Source organism: Globicephala melas, chromosome 5, assembly GCF_963455315.2.
Source record: "Globicephala melas chromosome 5, mGloMel1.2, whole genome shotgun sequence".
NCBI classification, from domain to species: Eukaryota; Metazoa; Chordata; class Mammalia; order Artiodactyla; family Delphinidae; genus Globicephala; species Globicephala melas.
The window spans coordinates 33,902,055-33,924,944 of record NC_083318.1 but is presented as its reverse complement, the minus strand read 5'-3'; the positions used below and the strand labels follow the sequence as shown (position 1 = coordinate 33,924,944).

Sequence of the window (22,890 nt, the reverse complement as noted above, 5' to 3'; positions counted from 1 at the left end):
AAATAAGCCATGGCTTCAGTCCAATAAAATCAGAAGCATATAACTTAATAATGGCCTCCACTCCACCAAAATTTTATTTCCTCTTCTCATGCTGTGTGAGTTTTCCTTAGCACTTATCAATAGACTAAATTCTTGAAGATTTCTGTTGTTGTTGTTTGTTGCTGTTTGCTCTGTTATGCTCTCTACTAGATCCCCAGCATCCAGAAAAGTTTCCAGCACTTAGTAGGCATTCAGTAAATATTTGCTGAGCAAATACCTCTATTACTATTTCATTTTTCTGTACAAGCTGTTAATGTAATTTTTCTCTTCCCACCCTAGCAACAAGCTAACTCAGGAAGGACCCCGGTGCACAAAGCAGGATAAAGATGAGAAAAAGCACACAAGTGGCAAAGGGTATAAAACTCACTATGATCTGTAAAGCTCTTTTCCATCAGTTAAAAAGGATGCATCTCGAAAAAAAAAAATCTTCTCTTTTGCATACCACATCAAATTTCAAATTCTGTGCCTGATTTTAAAGTCTTCTATGAGCAACACAAGAACAGAAAGAACAAAATTATCAGTTTGTTGCTTGATTATTTACTTTTCTATAAATAACAATGGTACTTAAGTGGGTCACATTTACATATTTTTTATTAAAATAAAATGTAGTGGCAGGAAATGAAAATGGTACAGCAACTTTGGAAAAGAGTTTGGCAGTTTCTTATAAAGTTAAACATATGACCCAGAAATCCTACTATTAAGTACTTAACCAGGAAAAAATGAAAACTTATGTTTGCACAAAATCTTCTAAGTGTATGTTTATAGTGGCTTTACTCAATAACCACAAAAACTGGAAGTAACCCCAATGTCCAACTGGTAAATGGATAAACAAACTGTTACACCCACACAATGGCACTTTACAGAATAGTATATTAGTCCATAATAAAAAGGAGTGAACTATTGATACACACAAGAAAATGAAAAAATCTAAAATGTAACGTGCTAAGTGAAAGAAGCTAGACTCAAACAACTCCATTTAGATGACATCTGGAAAAGGCAAAACTATAGGGATAAAGACCAGACCAGTGGTTGCCAGAGGATGAGGGTAGAGGGTGGAGTTGACTTGAAAGAGGGGCCACAGGAAATTTTGGGGAGTGATAGACTGTTCTGTATCATGATTGTGATGATATTTAAATGAATCTATATTTCTACTAAAACTCAGAACTGTTCACCAAAAAGAAGAGTGTATTTTATCCTATGTAATTTTTAAAATAAGTATATATGGAGCAAATAAAAAAAAGATGGCAATTAAGAAAAATATAGTATATTAACATATAAATAGAAACACTTATTCCAAATAACAATCAACCATCTGTGATCCTTTTCTCCACTTTAAGTCACAAAGATAAGGTAGAATTTTGAAGAGAAGAAAGATGTAATCTTTAGCATATTACTTCAGTTGTTACATTTGGAACCTATCATTGTGACGGAAATTGACAATAATCTCAGCTCTAAGAATTCAGGAAGTTGTACAAACCAGGAAAGTTTGTTATTAAAATTAATGAAGTACAGGAAACTTGACAGAATAGCTAGGCTGCCTTTGTAATTAAGGGTAAATGATACCTTTGGCACACTGATTTTGTGTTAAGTTTCCCTAAAGCTCTCGTTAACTGGGGACAAGCCCCAACAAACTTATTAAGATGTTAAGAGGAGCACATGCTACTCAAGTATGAGGAAAAACAGGACTAGACTAGGCTGTGATCACTAAAATCTAAAGATCTGGGAGAAGCATGCTTAGATATCTCTTTCTTTAAATTGGGATCTAAATATATTCAAACACTAAGGTAATGCCAATATATACGTTAAAATTGTTTTCTAACTGCCATTTTGGAAGGTAAAAAATATATAAATGTAAGTGAATGGTCTGACTCAGATAACCAAACCTACTAGAAGCCATTTGGATCATGAAATAGTTTAAATAAAAACATAATAATAAAGAAAAAAAAGAATAATTTCTGGGAAAATAAAATAGGGCCTTAGATATCTGATAATCATACTGCTTTGATGAGCAACATGCCAATAAATCGGCACAGGAGCAACGAACACAGAGGCCAAGAATCTGCCACGTTATTTGCTGAGCTTGATTAAGTCACTCGATTTCTCTGAAACTTAATTTTCTCAATTTTCTTCAATTAAGCAAGATACAATTTAGTACTATGTAAAAGGCAACATACTAGATGCCAGGATACAAAAGTGCTAAAATGTGAGCAATGCCCACAGATAAGACAGGGCGAGTACTACATGTTATCAGGATCAGCATCATCCTGTAAATTTAAAAAATAAAGGAGTCCTCTTGGCACAATTAGAGAGCTAACCATTGACCTAACACACAAAGGAAGGCTGAGAACCCATTCAAAGTTTTCTAGAGTCAGTGATATAAGGATGCTATTAGGCTCCACTTAAAGGGTATTAAGATTCTCTAAAGGTGGATTTAAAGATAGGTACAGGTATCCCCTGCTTTTTGAAAAGTTTGCTCTATGCCACTTCACTTTTACAAAAGACCTACATTAGTACCTGTTTTTGCTAACAGAAAGAAATCCTAAGAGGATTTTCACTTTTACAAAAAAAGGCAAAAATCGAAAACAGCATTCGGTGTGTTTTTCAGCAGCTCTTATAGAGGCAGCGAGCACCCCTGAACAGTGAGAGTGGCCAGCCAAGCTCCTTCCCTGGGAACCATACACTCATCATCTCAGCAGCAAGCTGCCATAGCTTTGAACTGTGTCTGTGAGCACCTGTGCTTTCTCTCCATTTATTTTGTGCATTCATTAGCAAGATGTATCCTAAGGTATTGCTTCTTTGCTTTATGCCATTTCGGCTTACGAATGGTTTCACAGGACTGCTCCCTTTCTGGATAGTGGAGAAACCTGTACTACCTATGCTGATCAACTATAAAATGAACAGGGTAATCCACATTATACCTATGAGGCATAGACAGAGAGACACGGTACATGCAGCAAGCACTGTGGTAATCACCCTGTAAAGATACAACTGAAGCACAGATTAGAAACAGCCCTTTCTTAGAGCCTCAGAGAAAACTAGCAATAAATCTTAAGTTTGAACTTCATTATCTATAGCTCAGACTGGTTGCTTCTTTACAACTGAAACCAAGTCGTTGCCAACTTACTTTTATAAATATCTATTTTGTTGTTGTTTAAACAAAGCAATGCGTGTGCATGGTTAAAAAAAGTCCCCACCTCTCTCCAATCCAGCTCCACTCTAGAGCAACCCACGTAGGCCTCCTTAACTTACTTTAGATCTAGATGTTATCTTCATCTCCCTAAATAATATATTTATATGGTTAGTTTTTAATTTACAATTTTAGAATATTGTCTACTGATTTCAGCTCTGAGAGGTAAGTTTAGTTTATTTGACCCCAACCTTTCCCTTTAAGTTCTCTATTGGCCAATCTTAATACTTCACAGCTTTACTCCTTGCTCCACCAAACATATACAGTATTTCTTGACTCAGCTAACTGGCTTTTTAACCTCTCTTTCTTCATCCTTCTCTCTTCTAATTTTATCTTCTGCACTTTTATTTTTTCAAGGCTCATGAAATGTTCTATAATCACACTGAGTTTTCTATGCTTTTCCTGTTAGTATATTTCCTAAGATTAAGAAAAATCTGAATTACTTGTTAAACAGATCGCTGGACCCCCATATCTAATCAAAATCTTAAGGAGAGAAATCTGGATATCTGTATTATTAGCAAGCACCCCCAAATAATTCATATAGTCAGGCAAGTTTAAGAAACACTGTCTGTGTGTTGACTTTTTGGCCAGGTAGAATGTCATAAATAAATTTCCTTTCTTGTTCAGCTTCTATGACTTGTGCTTCTAATTTTCTTCCTTCCATTGTCAGTCATAATCATATCTATCAATTATTCAAATGTCTCACAGCTTCCATAAAAACTATGGAATTCTCTCTCTATCCAAGCGGCTCCCTTTGGAAATCTCATTCTTCCTGTTGCAATCTGGATTGGAAGCTTTCTTGGCACCCTTAGACTCTGCTTTGTTGGTTTCCAGCTTAGATCTATTTTCTGGATCCCATGCATTCACCTTTTTTGGTTTACTTACATGTTTTGCAGAAGCATATCCCTAACTTGTGTTGTGTAAGAAAGGATGCATGGGAGGTAAATTTCCCAAGTCCTTAAACGTCTGAAACGTCTGGATTCAGTCTTTACCCTAGATTAATGGTTGCCTGGGTAAATTCTAGGAGGAAAATCATTTTCTCAGAACTTCAAAGGCATTACTCCAGTTGCTGAGTTTTCAGCACTGCTGAGTCAGTCAGATACCAGTTTGATTCTCAGTCCTCTGCAGGTGACCTGTTCTCCCTCCCCACCCCCGACACCAACCCCAGGGACTTTTAGCGTCTTCTTTATAAAAGCGTCAGTTTTCAGAGATTTCACAAGAAAGTGTCTGGGACTCAGAACACTTGGGTACTTAAATTCTTAGATCTCTTCCACTATTCCTTAGAAAATTCTTCTTCGTTTTGTCTGTTCTTTTTTTTCTGGAACTCATATTAGCCAAATGTTAGGCTTCCTAGATTAAATCTCTATGTCTCTTCTTTCTTCCTCATTTTTTTGCTGTCTCAGACATTTTGTTTACTTTCTGGTAGATTTATGTACCTTATGTTCTAACTTCTCTGTATCGGCCTTCTAGGACTGCTATACCAAATTAGCACACACCTGGTGGCTTAAAACAACAGAACACCATTCAACCCACTACACCGTCCACTGACTTCTTTGTCTTAACAATCACAGTTTTAATTTCCAAGAGTTCTTGTTCTTTGATTGCCTTTTCTTCACAGCCTCCTCTTCCTTCTTAATGGACGCCATCGCTTCTGAAATCTCAGAGGACACCCATGCGACTTTGAAAAATTCAAGTTCTCTTTCTACTTTCTTTTTTTCCCATTTAGCTTATGAGGTTTTCTTAAAATCATTCATTCAGTAAATATTTACTGAACACATACGGTATCCCAAGCACTGTTTTAGGTACTAGGTATACAAATTCCTTGCTTTTACGGAACTTATACTCCGGTGGGGGAGGCGATGCATAGGAGCAATGAAGATGTTTTTAACTCTAGCAGGTACAGGGCAAGAAAGGAGGGAAAAAGAGAAATATGGAAATGCCAGGGAAGATCTCTCTGATAGGTAACACTTCAGCACAGAGCTGAATGAAGTGAGGACGTGAGTCAAGCAGACATCTAGACAGGAACACTGCATGCAGAGCAAGCTCAGAGGCAAGAATATGCACGGCGTGTCTGAGAAACAGTCAGGAGGCCAGGATGGCTGGAGCACAGTGATCAAAAGGAAGAGTGGTAAGCAATGAATTCAGAGGGGAAGCCCAGTACCAGGCCACACAGGAACTTGTATACGAGGAGCAGAACCTGGCATGATCAGACGGACATCTTAAAGAATCAAGATGACTTCTGGTGGAAAGCAGACTTCAGGGGACAATGGTGGAGGCAAGGTGAAGAATCAGGAGGTTACTGCAATTGGTCAAGTGAAAGACAATGGTGACATGGATATAGTAGCAAGGGTGGGAGTGGAAAGAATTGTCTTCTGCATACATTTCAAAAGCTGGACTGGGGCTTCCCTGGTGGCGCAGTGGTTGAGAGTCCACCTGCCGATGCAGGGGACATGGGTTCGTGCCCCGGTCTGGGAAGATCCCACGTGCTGCAGAGCGGCTGGGCCCGTGAGCCATGGCCACTGGGCCTGCACGTCCGGAGCCTGTGCTCCGCAACGGGAGAGGCCACGACAGTGAGAGGCCCGCATATCGCAAAAAAAAAAAAAAAAAAAAAAAAAAGCTGGACTGAAGAGAAACTAATGAACTAGATATGGGCTAAGAGCAGTGGTGGCCACAACAGTGATTCCTAAGTTACTGCTTATAGGTGAGAAGACAGAAAGAAATAGTTGGGTGGGGGTAGGGGACCAGGAGCTCTGTTTTGTATACGTTATCCTTTAGATGCTTCTTAGACGTTTCAGTGGAAATACAGAGTACATTTACTGCATCTGTAAATCTTGAGCTCAAGAAGAGACTAGGGCTAATGTTACACATCTGGGAGGCATAGATGCTATCTCAAGCTACAGGACTGGATGGGATCATCTACAGCAAAAGCAATAACAGAAACTCCAGACCACGGGCCAAAGCCAGCACATGGCCTGTTGTTATTTTTATAAATAACCTTTTGTTGGAACAAAAGCCATACCCATACTTTTACTCTCTGGTTGCTTTTGCCCTGCAACGCAGAGATAAGTAGTTGTAAGAAACCACAGGTTTTGCAAAGCCTAAACTATTTACTATCTGGCCCTTTTCAGAAAGGGCTTGCCAACCCCTGCTCTAGAGAGAGAACAGATAGATAAGTGGGCTAAGAACTGAGTCCTGAGCCGTTTCAAAGGTTAGAGTTCAGATCAGAGGATCCAGCAAGGGAGACTGCTGAAGGAGAAGCCATCAAAAGAAGATAAAAGCACTGTCCCAGAAGGAAAAAGAAAACATTTCAAGGAAGAAAGAGGGCTTTATTGTGAAAATACTGTTGAGAATTCACATGAGATGAGAATTTTAAATTGATCATTAAATTTGCCACATAGAGGTCACCTTTTTTTTCTTTTCCTGTCCTACAGAGCTTTGAGGGATCCACACAAAGGGTATCTGCCTCACTTCCATAGCTTCTTGATGGGCATGCTTTGCTCACTCTCCTTCTGCATGACCTTGGCTACTGCCATCTCAAAGTCCTCCTGGGTGACATGGACTCACCACTCCCGTAGTGAGTACAAGCTGGCTTCAGTGCACACACCCTTCACTTCAGCCCCTGATGCTCCTGGCATGAGCTCAGCAATTTTTCTCAGGTTGATCCCCCAGGTCAGGTTCATTTTCCAAGAATGGATCTTCAAAATATCCAGCCGGGCCTCCTCGTTGGGGGTGGGAATTCAATTTTTCTGTAGATGCACCCTGGGCGTTGCAGTGCCGAGCCCAGGATATCAATCCTATTAGTTGCCATGATGACCTTGATATTCTTGGTGGCCTCGAAGCCATCCAGCTGGTTGAGCAGCTCCAGCTTCGTGCGCTGGACTTCACTGTCCTCTCTGGAGCCTCCCTCCAGCCGTGAGGAGCCGATGGAGTCAATTTCATCCATGAAGGTGATAGATGGAGCGTGTTCTCGGGCCATAACAAACAGCTCCCTCACCATTCTTGCTCCTTCCGCAAGGAATTTCCATACCAATTCACAGCCAGAGACACGAATGAAGGTATAGTCTGTATGATGAGTCACAGCCCGGGCCAACAGTGTCTTCCCAGTGCCTGCGGGTCCCTACGGCAGCACTCCCTTGGGCTACGCGATGCCCTTAACGGGCAGCTCGATCACTTCTTTGATCTCCTTGATCTGCCTGTCCACCAATCATCTCTTAAGTTGAATCTGGCACCTTTTCCACCATCATCAGTGACACCAGTGGGTCTACCTTGTTGGGTAGGATCTTGTGCAGAGTGTAGCTGTCATTTCTGAGAGCCACCCAGCAACTGGGTGTCACATCACTGATGTTGATGTTCTTGTCCACGTCGACGACAAACTTGCCCTCAGGATGTACCTTAACCAACACTTTCTTCTTATCCATGGTCCCGACTACCTCCCCCACATAGGAGCCCTTTTCCTGCAGCAGCTGTAGCTCTTCCTGCAACAGGCGAACTTTTGCATTAATCTCATTCCTCTGTGCCTGCAGCCTCCAGAGATTTTGGCTCTTATCATTCACAATCAGCTGGAGTTCTTCAATCTTGGACAGATAATATTGGCGGAGTCCACTGCCTGCCTTCCTCTCTTCCAGCTCCATCTGTTCTGGTCCATCAAGCGCCATCTTCCCTCTTCCGCGGAGACCGCAGGCATCAGGAGCCGCCATGGCACCAGGCCGAGGACACCTTTTGGCAAAGCAGTTTGGCAGACAGAGGATGAAACCCTGGCTGAAAGTGATCCCTGACAATTTGGCTTATATTTAATAAGAGGCTAGAAAAGACTGATGTGCATGCAGCGAGGCTTGTTGAACGGCCAGCTTCCCTCGGAGATGTGTGGGTAAGAAGCTGGCTGTGACACTGGGGCGTTCCCTAAATGTCACAGAGCCCAGAGCTCCGCTGAGCAGCGACACCATCAGGTTGGGCTACTGACCTCCAAACACCTTCTTCAATTTCTGCAGAAGGAACCAGCACATCGCCTAAGCCCCAGGCCTGCATGGTAAACATCTGTGTGCTATTCCATGATAAAACTTAAACTGCTCCCCCTTGTGTCAGGCTCCACATGTCTCTTACTCTCTCTCCAGTCTGACATCAACATGTCCACAAACTCTCTAAGGTTCTGCAAAGCAGTTCAGCTTCTTCCGAAACTACAGCCCCCTCAGCACACAGACTTCAGCTGGGACTGCCTCCGTGCTGCTTCATCAATAACCACATCTCCATCTGCTTTTCTTCCTTTATAAATATCTTGAAATCACCAGCTCTGATGGCTCCTTCTTATTTGTTGTTTCAGGGTTATCCTTTTTTATCCACCTACTATCACTTTAATAGGATATTTATGAGGAGGGAGATAAGACAAACAACTGTAGTCACCCTACCATCTTGTTTTGGTATTTCACTTTGTCGAAAATCAGACTATACACCTACTGGGCATAAGCTAATGAATTCTATCAGGCCCATCAATATACATTAGACATTGCCAAACAGAGTCAAAACTTTCCCTTCAACTGGACCGAAATGAGATTTTATTCTATCATTTTGTAAGTAATCTATGTGTTTTTCTCTTATAACAGCAAGTTGTATCAGGATGAAAGTTTATTACTTGTATTAGCAAGTGAGGAAACTGAGTGGACTGCAAAACTTATACCTGATTATATATGTTATACACATCAAATAGTTACATGTATGCTAAGTACCAACATACTATTACGTATCATTACTAAAAGCATTTATAGAGATTCTTATTGGAAGCTGTAGCAATGGCAAAAACCAAGTAAATATAACTCACATTTCTATATCCACACAATAACCATTATCATCTACTGTGTCAAGTTTTATGATATGGGCCAAATAAAAAAAAAAGTTACAGGAACTCATATTTAAGACTCAAACACACGTTTCATGTAATTCAGTAAATTTTATGAAGTCCAAATGTGTGGTACATTCAATGGCAGATTCCTCCTTCTACTCAAATGACATACTTAAAAAACAAAACATATAGTAATTTCAACATAAGCATAGTCTTACTAAAATGATAAATTCATTGTTAAAGAACTGCATGATTCGTTCTCACACTAAATAAAAGCAATCTGAATTATCTACAGCACTATTTCTCTAAGTGAACCAGTCACCTATCCCATAGTAAAAAAAAAAAATCCAAACTATGCAAAGTGTAGCTTCTCCTCATCCTTTAGGAAAAGTTAAAAAATCTAAAATAATGAATTTTCAAGTTATTAACAAAACAAAAACATGTAGACTACCAAAGAATATTGGCATGCAGTGCTATGTCTTTGGTCCCATATGAACAAGTCTTACTTCGTTATGATTTCACAACTAATTCAAAAGACTGCAAGTTGGTACCCATGAAAACTGTAAGACTTGGAATTAATAAATCAGGACTTACTCAAAGTATGCAATTCTATCCATATCCCATTGTTCTCATCCTTCACAAAACGTAACAAGAATTTTGGTCTTAAAGTCAAAAGGGAAAAAGAAATAATTCATATTAAACATTAACCATGTGCCATGTGTGAGACAGTGATAGTCTTTACAAACATGGTCTCATTTAACTGCCACAGCAATTCTATAAAATCATCAGTGCTATCCCCGTTTTACAGATGGAGAAACAGAGCTAGGGGATGTCAAGCGATGCCTAAAATAGTCAAGCCAGGGCTACAACCTAACTGTTTTGACTATTAGTGTAGAACCCAATGCTTCTCAAATAGAATTCCATCAAACTCTAGAGTTACTTAGATGTCAACAAATGTTCTGAGAAACAGGGGCTCTTGGATTGAAAAGTTGGGACAAGTTACTTTACATAAGAATTTCCAACAACTTTAATATGCACATTGTGACTCCCCAAGGTGACAAAATGAGAAGTGTTTTGCTAATTTATTAAATCATGAAGCTCTTCCTTTAAAGAAAGCCTAGTAACATACCATGGGATGTTTGTGCTCAACTAAGCAGTTTGGAAATGATCAAGTCCAATCTCCTCTTTCCGTGGTTTAATAAAATGAGGTACAGAGAGGTTCAATTACTCATGCAACGCCACACAAAAAGTTCATTACAGGGCCAGGACGCCTCATGATTCCCACCAGGATGTTTTTTCTCCTCTATCACCCTGTCTCACTTCAATACTGTTCCCACAAAGTTCAACACCAATTAAAAGGAAAAGAAAAGTACTGCATCTATCATTTATTCTAATTTTTCTGAATGATGGTAAAGAGAACCATTTACAGAAATGAAATGCCAAAAAGTCTACCTCCCAACTGCACTCATATTTCAGAGGCTTGGGATATATTTGGAAATGTGGGAAATGATTCCACTGTAATAACGCTAAATACTTTTCAGCCAAGTAGTGCTATATTCATGTTCTTCTTTGAAGGGAGCGAACTGCACCATACTACTGCACATAGATACTGCCAGAGTATAAAATATACAATTTGTGACCACCTTTATAAAGAGCAAATTGTTCATTGTTACCCCTTACCCCTTAATCCTAAAGGGGCTTCCTTTCACTTTGTCCTACCCCTTCCAGCAGGCAGTAAACAGTCTTGGGCCAAGGATGCCATCTGGCGTTTAGTTCAGGAATTGTTCAACCCAACAATACCTTCCAATGACTATCTCACCACCTGGCCCCTCCCCCAAACCACATTCTCCTTTCTTCCAATTTTTGCCCATTTACCTCAGTAAAACCTTTTTTCTTCTTTTCTGTCATTTGTTCCAACTGAGTGAAAAAAATATATATGTATTTTATTTGTGGCATTCCAGTTAAAGAAAATCGTGAGTCTGAAATACACTTGCAGCTAAAGAAACAAACCACAGCGAGAGGCCAATATAGCCTCAAAAATACCTAACAGAGGCCTGGCCCCAATACATAATGTTAAGAGTATCTATTATTCATCCAATGTCTCCAAGGACTATCATCACTAAGAAGGACCTTTAAGATCACTGGTAGGTCAACTGCTTCATTTTACAGCTAAAGAAACTGAACATGTAAGAAATGAAGCCATCACCTGGCCAATCAGCACACAGTGAGTTACAGCAGAGTGAGAACCAAGGCCTAGGACTCCCCATGCCAAAGTCAGTGCTCAGTGGGTTACACCATATGCTCTAGGAGCCTCAAGGCTATTTTTTCTCAGCCAACATTCAAATAATTTTATTTGAATTTTTTAGTGTTTTTATACTTTCCTTAATTAATTATATTGATATCACCAATCTCTTGAGGTCAGGGCCCATAACTAAAATTTCCTCAGTGCCACATCTAACAGTGTCCAGCACATTTTATAAATATTTATTGACTTTTTGGTCAATCATTTATTACTGTATTACTTTCACCATTTTATGAGTTAGACAGCTTTTATCTACTTAAAAACCTAACTGCCATTTTGTAACACTGTTTCTATGGAAAGTTGTTCCTCAAACCATTGCTTTGTAACCTTTTGGAACAATCCATTCAGAAATTTGGGTCTTCTTGTTAATGGTCCCCTTCTACCTGACCAGTCTTGACCAAATTAGGATGGAAAAGAATATGGAGTCAATTCTGAAGAAAATGGGAATTTTAGTATCAACTGCATTATAACCACAAAACTATTCAAATTCAGCTTTCTCTTCCATAAAATACTCCTCGACCCTAAGCTCAGATAGCATACATATAAACATTTTATAAATTACAGGTATCAATAATGATCACAAGTATTATTAACAATAGAATTTATATTCTAGACCTGGTGACTAATCATTTGCATACACTATGCCATGTAAGTCTTACAGCCCTATTTTACAGATGAGAAGAACTAAGGCTCAGCAAGTTAGGAAACTCGTCCAGGGTCCCAGAGCTAAGAGCTAAAGAATCCAGGATTCGAGCTGAGATGGGAAATTCTCTAGAGCTGGTGTTCCTAACAGGTGGGCGATAAGGCAAGGTCGACTTTACAGAAAAAAAGGTACTACTCCCCTCGGGGCTCTGAAATCAGTGAGGCATGAAAGCAACTCAACCAACCTGGCTATTTCACATCATAGCTAACCTACACAGTGAAATATCGGGATGCAAAGAAAAATGAGAATAATGGAGACCTGGGTGTTTTCCCATCTTAGTCGGCCAGGTCAGTGCCCCAAGTCGCTTCGCCCTCTGGGTTTGCTCAATTTGCGGAGTTGAATGAGCTACTTTGCAACCAGCGAGGCTCTTGATCGTGGATCGCATTCAAGGTGCAAACTCGTGAGTATAAATTCACGCTGCTGGGAGGCCCTTCATCAGAGTCCCTGCCCTGAAAAAGAACCACTGGACCTGTCATCTCCGAAGTCCCGCCTCATGGGCGGCCCTCAGCAGGAGTTTTGTTACATCCACTGGGAGGGGGAGGGGAGGGGAGGGGAAAGGAGGGGACGGGGAGGGGAGGGGACGGGGAGGGGAGGGGAGGGGACGGGGAGGGGAGGGGAGGGGAGGGGAAAGGAGGGGAGGGGAGGGGGACGGGAGGGTAGGGGGAGGGTAAGGGAGGTCGGCTAACCACTGGACTCTGCTCCTCGCGTTGGGAGCTATCGCGAACCCAGAACAGTGACGCGGGCTGGGCTAACGGCTGCCGACCCGGCCAGGTGACCGGGCGCACTCCCACGCGCGCTCCGCCCGCGGCTCGGGGAGGGCGGTTGGCCGCGCCCAGGGTGACCCGGGCGCGGCCCAGCCGGCCGCCCTGCGTCTCGCGCTCCGCGTTTGGGGACTTAGTCCGCCGCCCCCATCTCTGGCAGCTCCCATGGCTCGGCGCTGGCCCCCGCGTGCGGGAAAGTGACCAGAACCGCGCGGCGATCGCGGCGGGCCCGAAAGAGGGAGGGATGGAGGCCGCGCTCCCATCCCGAGCCTCCGGCGCGGCGCGCGGTGGGACCCCCTCGAGCTACTTACTGAAAAAGAGGCGGTAACCGGGAGAGTGGGGCTGGCCGCGCTCCTCTGTGCGGTAAAAAGCCATGGCGCGGCGCGGCCCGGGCCCTGCGCTCGCTCCCCGCGGCAGGCGGGCGGCGGCAGCGGCAGCCGGGGCGCCCAAGCGCCAGGCCCAGCTGGTGCGCAGCAGTGGTAGCCGCACGCGCATGGCGTAGACCCGGGTCCGGTTTCGCGCGGGTGGTGCCGGGGGACCGGCCCAGCCGCACGCCGGCGCCCCCTACCGCCCGGAGTCGTCGCTCCCGGCCCGGGGCTTGGAACCCGCCCCAGCCAGGCTGGCCCTGGAGACTGCTCTTTGAAATTAGAGCGTCCGGTGAACTGCCAGTAATACACACGGTACACGCAGCGAGATCGGGGTTCAGAGATAATCAAAACAAGGTCCACCGCCCCTGAGGAGCTCACTGCCACTTATTAATGCATACATGCATTCACTCCTTTACTCATCCAGACAGTATTTACTATCATAATATTGTTTTTATTATAGTGATTTAATATTGAATGGTTACTCTGTGCCAAGCACTGCTCTAGATCCTGTCCAATGTAGGAGAAAAGCATGCACGCACGTGAAAACATCACTTTGAGACATAATGATCAGGCCTCCTTGTGAGGAATTGACCTTGACGTGACTTATAGAGCCAAAAAACGGTAACTTCCTCAAATGCCTTCTCCTCCACGAAGCCTTTTTCTGTTTAACCCAAGTAGAGGTGATTTATCCTTCCTTTTTCTTACATTTTCATTCCTACAATGGCACTGGGTACTGTGCCTATATGTTTGTGAGCTTATCTTATTCCCCATTTCACCCTGACCGGCCCACTGGATTGTCTACGTGCCAAGCACTTGAGATTTTTGAAGAATGGAACATCCATCATGTCTTGCATAGATAATGGCTCCTTTGTGTTGAGTTAAATTGTTCCTGGAACTCCTTCTCTACCAGATCTTTCTCATGAGCCTATGAAATTCTACTTATCGGCTTTTCCGAAACACTTATGAAAACATCTTCTACAGGCACTATCTCCACTTTTTCATATTCTTCCCTCATCTCACTCCAAACGGCTTCCTCCACCTTCACAGGGTTGTCGATGACCTCCTTGTCAAATATGAAGGTCAATTCTCATAACAAATCAGAATGAGAGAATCCAGAAGAGAGCATTAAATAAGACACTTTTTAATTAGAAATTAAAACTTTTAAAGAAAATCAAATATTTCAGTTGTTTCATCTGTAAAAGTGCAAGCAAGAAGAGTAGTAATTTTATGTTGTACACCTGAAACAATACCTCAATACATGTTTTAATTAAAAATAGATTGAAAAATAAAAAGAGAAGAGTAGCAATTTTACAAGAAGTGGCAAAAAAGTTCACTTATGATCTTTGCAAAAACTAAGTGAAAGAGTTTTAATTAAAAGAGAAGCCATTTTTAAAATAATAAACTACGGTAATAAAAAGTAACGAATAAATGAAATGTTAAAAGCACAATGAATACACAAATTCATGAAAAATATAATTCTAACTTAAAATTCTGGCCCTTGCAAGAGAAGACAAACATCTTTATGTAAATTATGTCAATTAATTTATAGTAATTAAGTCACAGTTACAAGATCTGATCCAATTCAAACTAGTTAACCTCTCTCTGTTCCATGGCTACAAACAACATCCTCTGGTTATTAATGTTAACAAGATAGACAAGATTTTTAACAATTGGTGGAAACAAGCTTTTACTCACAAAAATCTGAAAGCAGAAATCTTACCAAGATGACTCTATAGTCATCATGTAACTTTATTTAGAGAGGATAGTACTTACACCTACCTAGGCAGTGGTCAGGATTTTGATCAACACCAATGTCTGGAGGTAAGTGATACAGGGCTTTCCTGTATGAGGGAGCCACCTTATTTCTATCCTGTTGCTCTGATGTATTCGATCTCCATTGCTGAGGTAACCTTCACAGTTCAAAGTGACTGCTACAGCTCCAAGCATGGCATCTTCAATCTACCTAGCAAGAAAGAAGAAATAAAAGAAGGATGTATCCTTCTCTTAACAACACATCCCAGAAATTGCATACACCACATATACTTGCGTCCCATTGAGCAGCACTTAGTTGACTGTCCAGAACTAACTATAAACTAGCAGTCTTTTTTCAGGGTGGTCATAAGCCCAGATGAATATTAGGAACCATACTACTACAGAAAAAATGGAAACTGAATATTGGAGAATAACCAGCAGTCTGCCATAAATGTCATTTTCTTTTCCTATATCCAACTTCCCTGGAAATGTCAGTGAAAGGTTTACATATTTCTACTCCAGTTGTGAACAAGGTTCACATTGTGGGGCACCTGAGTTCTTTCAGCATCTCCAATTATTTCATGACAGTTAAAATTAGGAGACTGGTCTACCCAAGTTCCCAAAAAGATCTCTAGGAGATATCATCACTAGTTAGTTAGACTCCCTCCTTAGATCGTAGATCCTAAGATGTTTTTGTCAACAGTAGTGGCTTTGTAATGTGTCAACCTGATTAGGCTACAAACTATAAGGCAGACGCTCCCATAAAAAAGAGGGAAATTTCTTTTGTGCATATACCATGATGGTTGTATCATTTTATTGTTTCCTGACGTAGAAAAAAAGCTTAATTGTTCTTTTAACCTTTGAAATTCAGATGTTTCAACAAGACAAAATCCTATTAAGATAAAGTTGTGGGCTAATTTCTAATGATCTATATATTCTTAGGATGAGACCAAACATTCCAGGTGTCTGATTCTTAGACATATTATTGCTCCATAGCATTAAACACAATGACTTTCTTCTTTAAAATAAAAAAATTGAGGTATAGTTGATGTACAATATTATATAATTTTCAGTTGTACAACATAGTGATTCACAATCTTTAAAGGATATAGTCCATTTGTAGTTACTATGAACTATTGGCTATAGTCCCTGTGTTGTACAATACATCCTTGTAGCTTATTTATTTTATACATAGTAGTTTGCATCGCCTAATCCCCTACCCCTAACATGCCCTTCCCGCCTTCCCCCTTCCCGCTGGTAACGACAAATTTGTTTTCTAGATCTGTGAGTTTCTTTTTTGCTATATTCACTAGTTTGTTGTATATTTTAGACTCCACGTATAAGTGATATCATACAGTATTTGTCTTTCTCTGTCTGACTTATTTCACTTAGCGTAATGCCCTCCAAGTCCATCCATGTTGTTGCAAATGGCAAAATGTCATTCTTTTTTATGGCTGAGTAGTGTTAAACGATGGCTTTCTTTAGTAAATGATGAAGAGAAGAATTTTCCCCAGAGAATTCTTCCTCAAATTAACACCATAAAGTTTCCTAATACTTGTAGTTACCCATTGGGAGAATCCAGCATATAGTTCTAAGGGCCCTCTTGCCAATGGCTTTCCTTAACTCTGGCAACAGATTTATTCATAACTGCCAACAAGTTATGTGCATCCTGATTTGAGTAAACCGGCAAACGTATTAAGCCTTTTTAGAATACGAAATGTTTACTCAAAATGAAATATTGACACTCGTTATTTTGTAAATTACATTTTAGAGTGTTACCTAGTTTATCTTGCATTCAGAAAAGTAAGTAAGGCATTTTATTAAATAAGTTTTCACTTATTGTTAATCATTTAAATCCTCATCTTTCATTCCCTACAATTTACTGAAGTATTAAAGAATCAGAATTAAGAGTGTGTTATAGCAATAAGAAGAAATAATAGGTAAACCAGGTTAAAGTTCTTTAAAGATTTTCAATATGCATTTCTGAAGGTAATATTTATTACATAATATTTAATTATTTCTAATTTAGCCCAACGATGGGCTTGCATCATTGACATCCCCTGCTATTGTCAGGCAGCAAGTCTCAATTCTAGGAGTTTACAAGTTGGAGAGTAAAGACAAATACACACGAAACCATTAAATAACATTGCCAGAGTTTATATTGATAAAACACGCCAGAGGTTCTTGAATAGAGGATTGATTCTATAAACTGATGGTTTAGGAAAACGTTTAGAATAGCACGCAGGAGGAACCAGAATAGGAAGTAAAAGACAAGGGGTGTCTAGATATTGACAATGACGCAAATATCAGGTGATAAGGACCCAGACGTTCCTCCTGGCAGTGGATATAGAAAGGAATGTTGGATTCGAAAAAATTTACAAAATTTGATGCCTGATTGGAAGTAATGGAATAATGAGAGAAGAGTCAAAAAAATCACTCAATTTTCTCTACAGAAGAACAACAACAGCAACAAAAGAAAACAACATGTGATGTTATTCTCAGATAAAAGGAAAGAAAAGTGGGAGATTAACTTGGAGATAAAATGATAAATTTGCCTTGGGACATGTTGAGTTTGAAACAGTGCAGACAGCTCTTATTGAAGATGGAATGCTTTTCACTGGTTGGATTCTCTGAAGAGCAGACTTTGAGATCAAGTGTGGTATGTACAGTGTTTACTAGGTTGCACCCTTGGGACTGGTACGTGGAAGTGAAGGCAAGAAAGTGATACTGGGTAGAGGGAGAAGTTGAGCTGTGATGCAGGCCCAGCAACAAGTTCAGCTGACCCTGCAGGACACCCTAGAGCATAAAAGGCCAGTTAGATTCGCCCAGTGTAGGGTCAAAATCATCGAGCTTTATAACCCCAATGATTGGATGGGCTTCCCTGGAGAGGGGCATGACTTGGACAAAGCAGCTAAGGCTGTTCCTGGAGAGGCTGACAGCCAAAGCAAATAGCCCTTCATTAAAGGGGGCACATCCCAGTAACTCCCACAATTACAAAACTGTGGTGGAGATGAGAGTTGGAGCTAAAGCAAAGTTAGTTAATTAGTGAATCCAGTTCTGTTTCTGCTTCTAACGTTGGTAAACGTAACACAAAATCTACCATGGTTGTAGTTGTCATTTTCTGAAATGCTGGATTATCCTAGCAGGAAATAAAAGAATTTTAGAATTGTGGAGTAGTCATTCATGTGTTGACTTTTATAAAAGCACATATGTCTCTAAAATGAATGATTATCCTTACCTACAACATAATAAATAAGCAAATTTAAAAACTGCTAATTACCGTTGCTCATGCTTGCTAGCCAATAGCTAGCTTCGGGGGCTGGGCCATGAAATACAGCAGTAGTCAATAAAAGGAATGAGAATGTTAAAACAATTCTGAACATTTCCTAACTTATCTGTTTAGGGACACATAGACTGTGATATTTCACTGGTTTTTGAACACTTTATCTAAAGGGGTAACTTTAAAAATATTTTTATGTTACCAAATGTTTAAATTTTTGTCATATTAATGACAAATAAATGTTCACATATATTTCTAGATATTATCTAGAGTACATGTTCATCCACTATTTGTCAGCCACACTTTTTCCTTCTAAATACATGTCAAAGTTCTGTATCATTTCTCACTTAAATACTATTATTCTATTTAGAAATCTTAAGTAGACTGGTAGAAAATCTTTGCAAAACACACATCTAATAAAGGACTGGTATCCTATTCAACCCTCCCTCATCCCCAAACCAAGGCAACCACTCATCTTTTTACTCTCTCCACAGTTTTATCTTTTCCTGAATTCATATAGTTGGAATATACAGTATGTAGCCTTTCAGATTGACTTCTTTCACTTAGTAATATGCAATTAAGTTTCCTCCATGTCTTTTCATGCCTTGATGGCTCTTTTCCATTTGAGCACTGAGTAATAGTCCATTTATTTGTTCATTCACCTGCTAAAGGACATCTTGGTTGCTTCTCAGTTTTGGAAATTTTGAATAAAGTTGTTATAAACATCCATGTGCAGGTTTTTGTGTGGACCTGTTTTTCATTCATTTGGTAAGTACCAAGAAGCATGATTGCTGAATCATATGGTAATAGTAGTTTAGTCTTATAAGAAACCACCAAACTGTCTTCCAAAGTGGCTTTAGCATTTTCCACTCCCATCAGCAATTCATGAGAGTTCCTGTTGCTTTCCATTCTTGAAGAATTTGTTGCTGTCCGTGCTTTGAAGTTTAGCCATTCTAATAGGTGTGCAGTGGTATCTCATTGTTGTTTTAATTTGCAATACCCTAATGACATATGAACTTTGAACATCTTTTCATATGCTTATTTGCCATCTGTATATCTTTGGTCAGGCATCTGTTCAGATCTTTTCCACATTTTTTAATGGGGTTGCTTATTTTCTTATTGTTGAGGTTTTAGAGTTCTTTGCATATTTTACATACCAGTCATATATTAGATGTGTGTTTTGCAAAGATTTTCTGCCGGTCTGCTTAAGATTTCAACTTAACTTCCATTTTAGTATTATCTTAGTCGGTTTTTAGAGTTGAACATATTACATTTTTTTTCTTTCAAGTACAAATAACTTCTTACTTTAAATACATCATAATGATAGGTCATGTAACATTTTTACAGCATTTTTGAATAAAATTGTATAGGTAGTAAAGAGGGGGCCTTAAGTTAGTCAAAACTTACCCTAAAATATTTTCTTATGCAAGAAGAAAAAAATTAAGATTAGAATAAGTTCAGCTGGGAGAACCAGAAAACAAAAACCGAAACAAGAATATTAGTGGCTTAAATAAAATAGATGCTTATTTCTCTCTCATGTAAAGATCCAAAGGTATGTATACTAGATAAGTATGGCAGCTCTGCTCCACAAAGTTTCTGTGTTGTCATGGTGATAACCTTGTCTCTCAATAGAATAATAGTATTTAAGTGAGAAATGATACAGAACTTTGACATGTATTTAGAAGGAAAAAGTGTGGCTGACAAATAGTGGATGAACATGTACTCTAGATAATATCTAGAAATATATGTGAACATTTATTTGTCATTAATATGACAAAAATTTAAACATTTGGTAACATAAAAATATTTTTAAAGTTACCCCTTTAGATAAAGTGTTCAAAAACCAGTGAAATATCACAGTCTATGTGTCCCTAAACAGATAAGTTAGGAAATGTTCAGAATTGTTTTAACATTCTCATTCCTTTTATTGACTACTGCTGTATTTCATGGCCCAGCCCCCGAAGCTAGCTATTGGCTAGCAAGCATGAGCAACGGTAATTAGCAGTTTTTAAATTTGCTTATTTATTATGTTGTAGGTAAGGATAATCATTCATTTTAGAGACATATGTGCTTTTATAAAAGTCAACACATGAATGACTACTCCACAATTCTAAAATTCTTTTATTTCCTGCTAGGATAATCCAGCATTTCAGAAAATGACAACTACAACCATGGTAGATTTTGTGTTACGTTTACCAACGTTAGAAGCAGAAACAGAACTGGATTCACTAATTAACTAACTTTGCTTTAGCTCCAACTCTCATCTCCACCACAGTTTTGTAATTGTGGGAGTTACTGGGATGTGCCCCCTTTAATGAAGGGCTATTTGCTTTGGCTGTCAGCCTCTCCAGGAACAGCCTTAGCTGCTTTGTCCAAGTCATGCCCCTCTCCAGGGAAGCCCATCCAATCATTGGGGTTATAAAGCTCGATGATTTTGACCCTACACTGGGCGAATCTAACTGGCCTTTTATGCTCTAGGGTGTCCTGCAGGGTCAGCTGAACTTGTTGCTGGGCCTGCATCACAGCTCAACTTCTCCCTCTACCCAGTATCACTTTCTTGCCTTCACTTCCACGTACCAGTCCCAAGGGTGCAACCTAGTAAACACTGTACATACCACACTTGATCTCAAAGTCTGCTCTTCAGAGAATCCAACCAGTGAAAAGCATTCCATCTTCAATAAGAGCTGTCTGCACTGTTTCAAACTCAACATGTCCCAAGGCAAATTTATCATTTTATCTCCAAGTTAATCTCCCACTTTTCTTTCCTTTTATCTGAGAATAACATCACATGTTGTTTTCTTTTGTTGCTGTTGTTGTTCTTCTGTAGAGAAAATTGAGTGATTTTTTTGACTCTTCTCTCATTATTCCATTACTTCCAATCAGGCATCAAATTTTGTAAATTTTTTCGAATCCAACATTCCTTTCTATATCCACTGCCAGGAGGAACGTCTGGGTCCTTATCACCTGATATTTGCGTCATTGTCAATATCTAGACACCCCTTGTCTTTTACTTCCTATTCTGGTTCCTCCTGCGTGCTATTCTAAACGTTTTCCTAAACCATCAGTTTATAGAATCAATCCTCTATTCAAGAACCTCTGGCGTGTTTTATCAATATAAACTCTGGCAATGTTATTTAATGGTTTCGTGTGTATTTGTCTTTACTCTCCAACTTGTAAACTCCTAGAATTGAGACTTGCTGCCTGACAATAGCAGGGGATGTCAATGATGCAAGCCCATCGTTGGGCTAAATTAGAAATAATTAAATATTATGTAATAAATATTACCTTCAGAAATGCATATTGAAAATCTTTAAAGAACTTTAACCTGGTTTACCTATTATTTCTTCTTATTGCTATAACACACTCTTAATTCTGATTCTTTAATACTTCAGTAAATTGTAGGGAATGAAAGATGAGGATTTAAATGATTAACAATAAGTGAAAACTTATTTAATAAAATGCCTTACTTACTTTTCTGAATGCAAGATAAACTAGGTAACACTCTAAAATGTAATTTACAAAATAACGAGTGTCAATATTTCATTTTGAGTAAACATTTCGTATTCTAAAAAGGCTTAATACGTTTGCCGGTTTACTCAAATCAGGATGCACATAACTTGTTGGCAGTTATGAATAAATCTGTTGCCAGAGTTAAGGAAAGCCATTGGCAAGAGGGCCCTTAGAACTATATGCTGGATTCTCCCAATGGGTAACTACAAGTATTAGGAAACTTTATGGTGTTAATTTGAGGAAGAATTCTCTGGGGAAAATTCTTCTCTTCATCATTTACTAAAGAAAGCCATCGTTTAACACTACTCAGCCATAAAAAAGAATGACATTTTGCCATTTGCAACAACATGGATGGACTTGGAGGGCATTACGCTAAGTGAAATAAGTCAGACAGAGAAAGACAAATACTGTATGATATCACTTATACGTGGAGTCTAAAATATACAACAAACTAGTGAATATAGCAAAAAAGAAACTCACAGATCTAGAAAACAAATTTGTCGTTACCAGCGGGAAGGGGGAAGGCGGGAAGGGCATGTTAGGGGTAGGGGATTAGGCGATGCAAACTACTATGTATAAAATAAATAAGCTACAAGGATGTATTGTACAACACAGGGACTATAGCCAATAGTTCATAGTAACTACAAATGGACTATATCCTTTAAAGATTGTGAATCACTATGTTGTACAACTGAAAATTATATAATATTGTACATCAACTATACCTCAATTTTTTTATTTTAAAGAAGAAAGTCATTGTGTTTAATGCTATGGAGCAATAATATGTCTAAGAATCAGACACCTGGAATGTTTGGTCTCATCCTAAGAATATATAGATCATTAGAAATTAGCCCACAACTTTATCTTAATAGGATTTTGTCTTGTTGAAACATCTGAATTTCAAAGGTTAAAAGAACAATTAAGCTTTTTTTCTACGTCAGGAAACAATAAAATGATACAACCATCATGGTATATGCACAAAAGAAATTTCCCTCTTTTTTATGGGAGAGTCTGCCTTATAGTTTGTAGCCTAATCAGGTTGACACATTACAAAGCCACTACTGTTGACAAAAACATCTTAGGATCTACGATCTAAGGAGGGAGTCTAACTAACTAGTGATGATATCTCCTAGAGATCTTTTTGGGAACTTGGGT

The 22,890-nt window shown here is 39.5% G+C and overlaps 1 protein-coding gene and 1 pseudogene across 6 annotated transcripts in view; both read right to left on the bottom strand.

Annotated features, from left to right (window-relative positions):
* The window catches only part of PPA2 (inorganic pyrophosphatase 2), an 84,115-nt gene extending 70,764 nt beyond the window's left edge, over positions 1-13,351 (bottom strand). For 2 of the 6 annotated variants that reach the window (XM_030864147.3, XM_030864148.3), the window contains exons 1-2: positions 13,137-13,267; positions 12,323-12,513 (exon numbers count right to left, since the gene is read on the bottom strand). In XM_030864147.3, coding sequence (XP_030720007.1) covers positions 12,323-12,449 — 127 coding nt within the window. In that variant the 5' untranslated portion in view covers positions 12,450-12,513; positions 13,137-13,267. Of the gene's footprint in view, positions 1-12,322; positions 12,514-13,136 lie in introns of those variants that run through there. The other 4 variants (XM_030864145.3, XM_030864146.3, XM_060299124.2 and 1 more) reach the window with 3 other exon arrangements.
* Positions 6,691-7,891, bottom strand: LOC115857254 (26S proteasome regulatory subunit 8 pseudogene; annotated as a pseudogene).
* Positions 13,352-22,890: the final 9,539 nt, after the last annotated feature.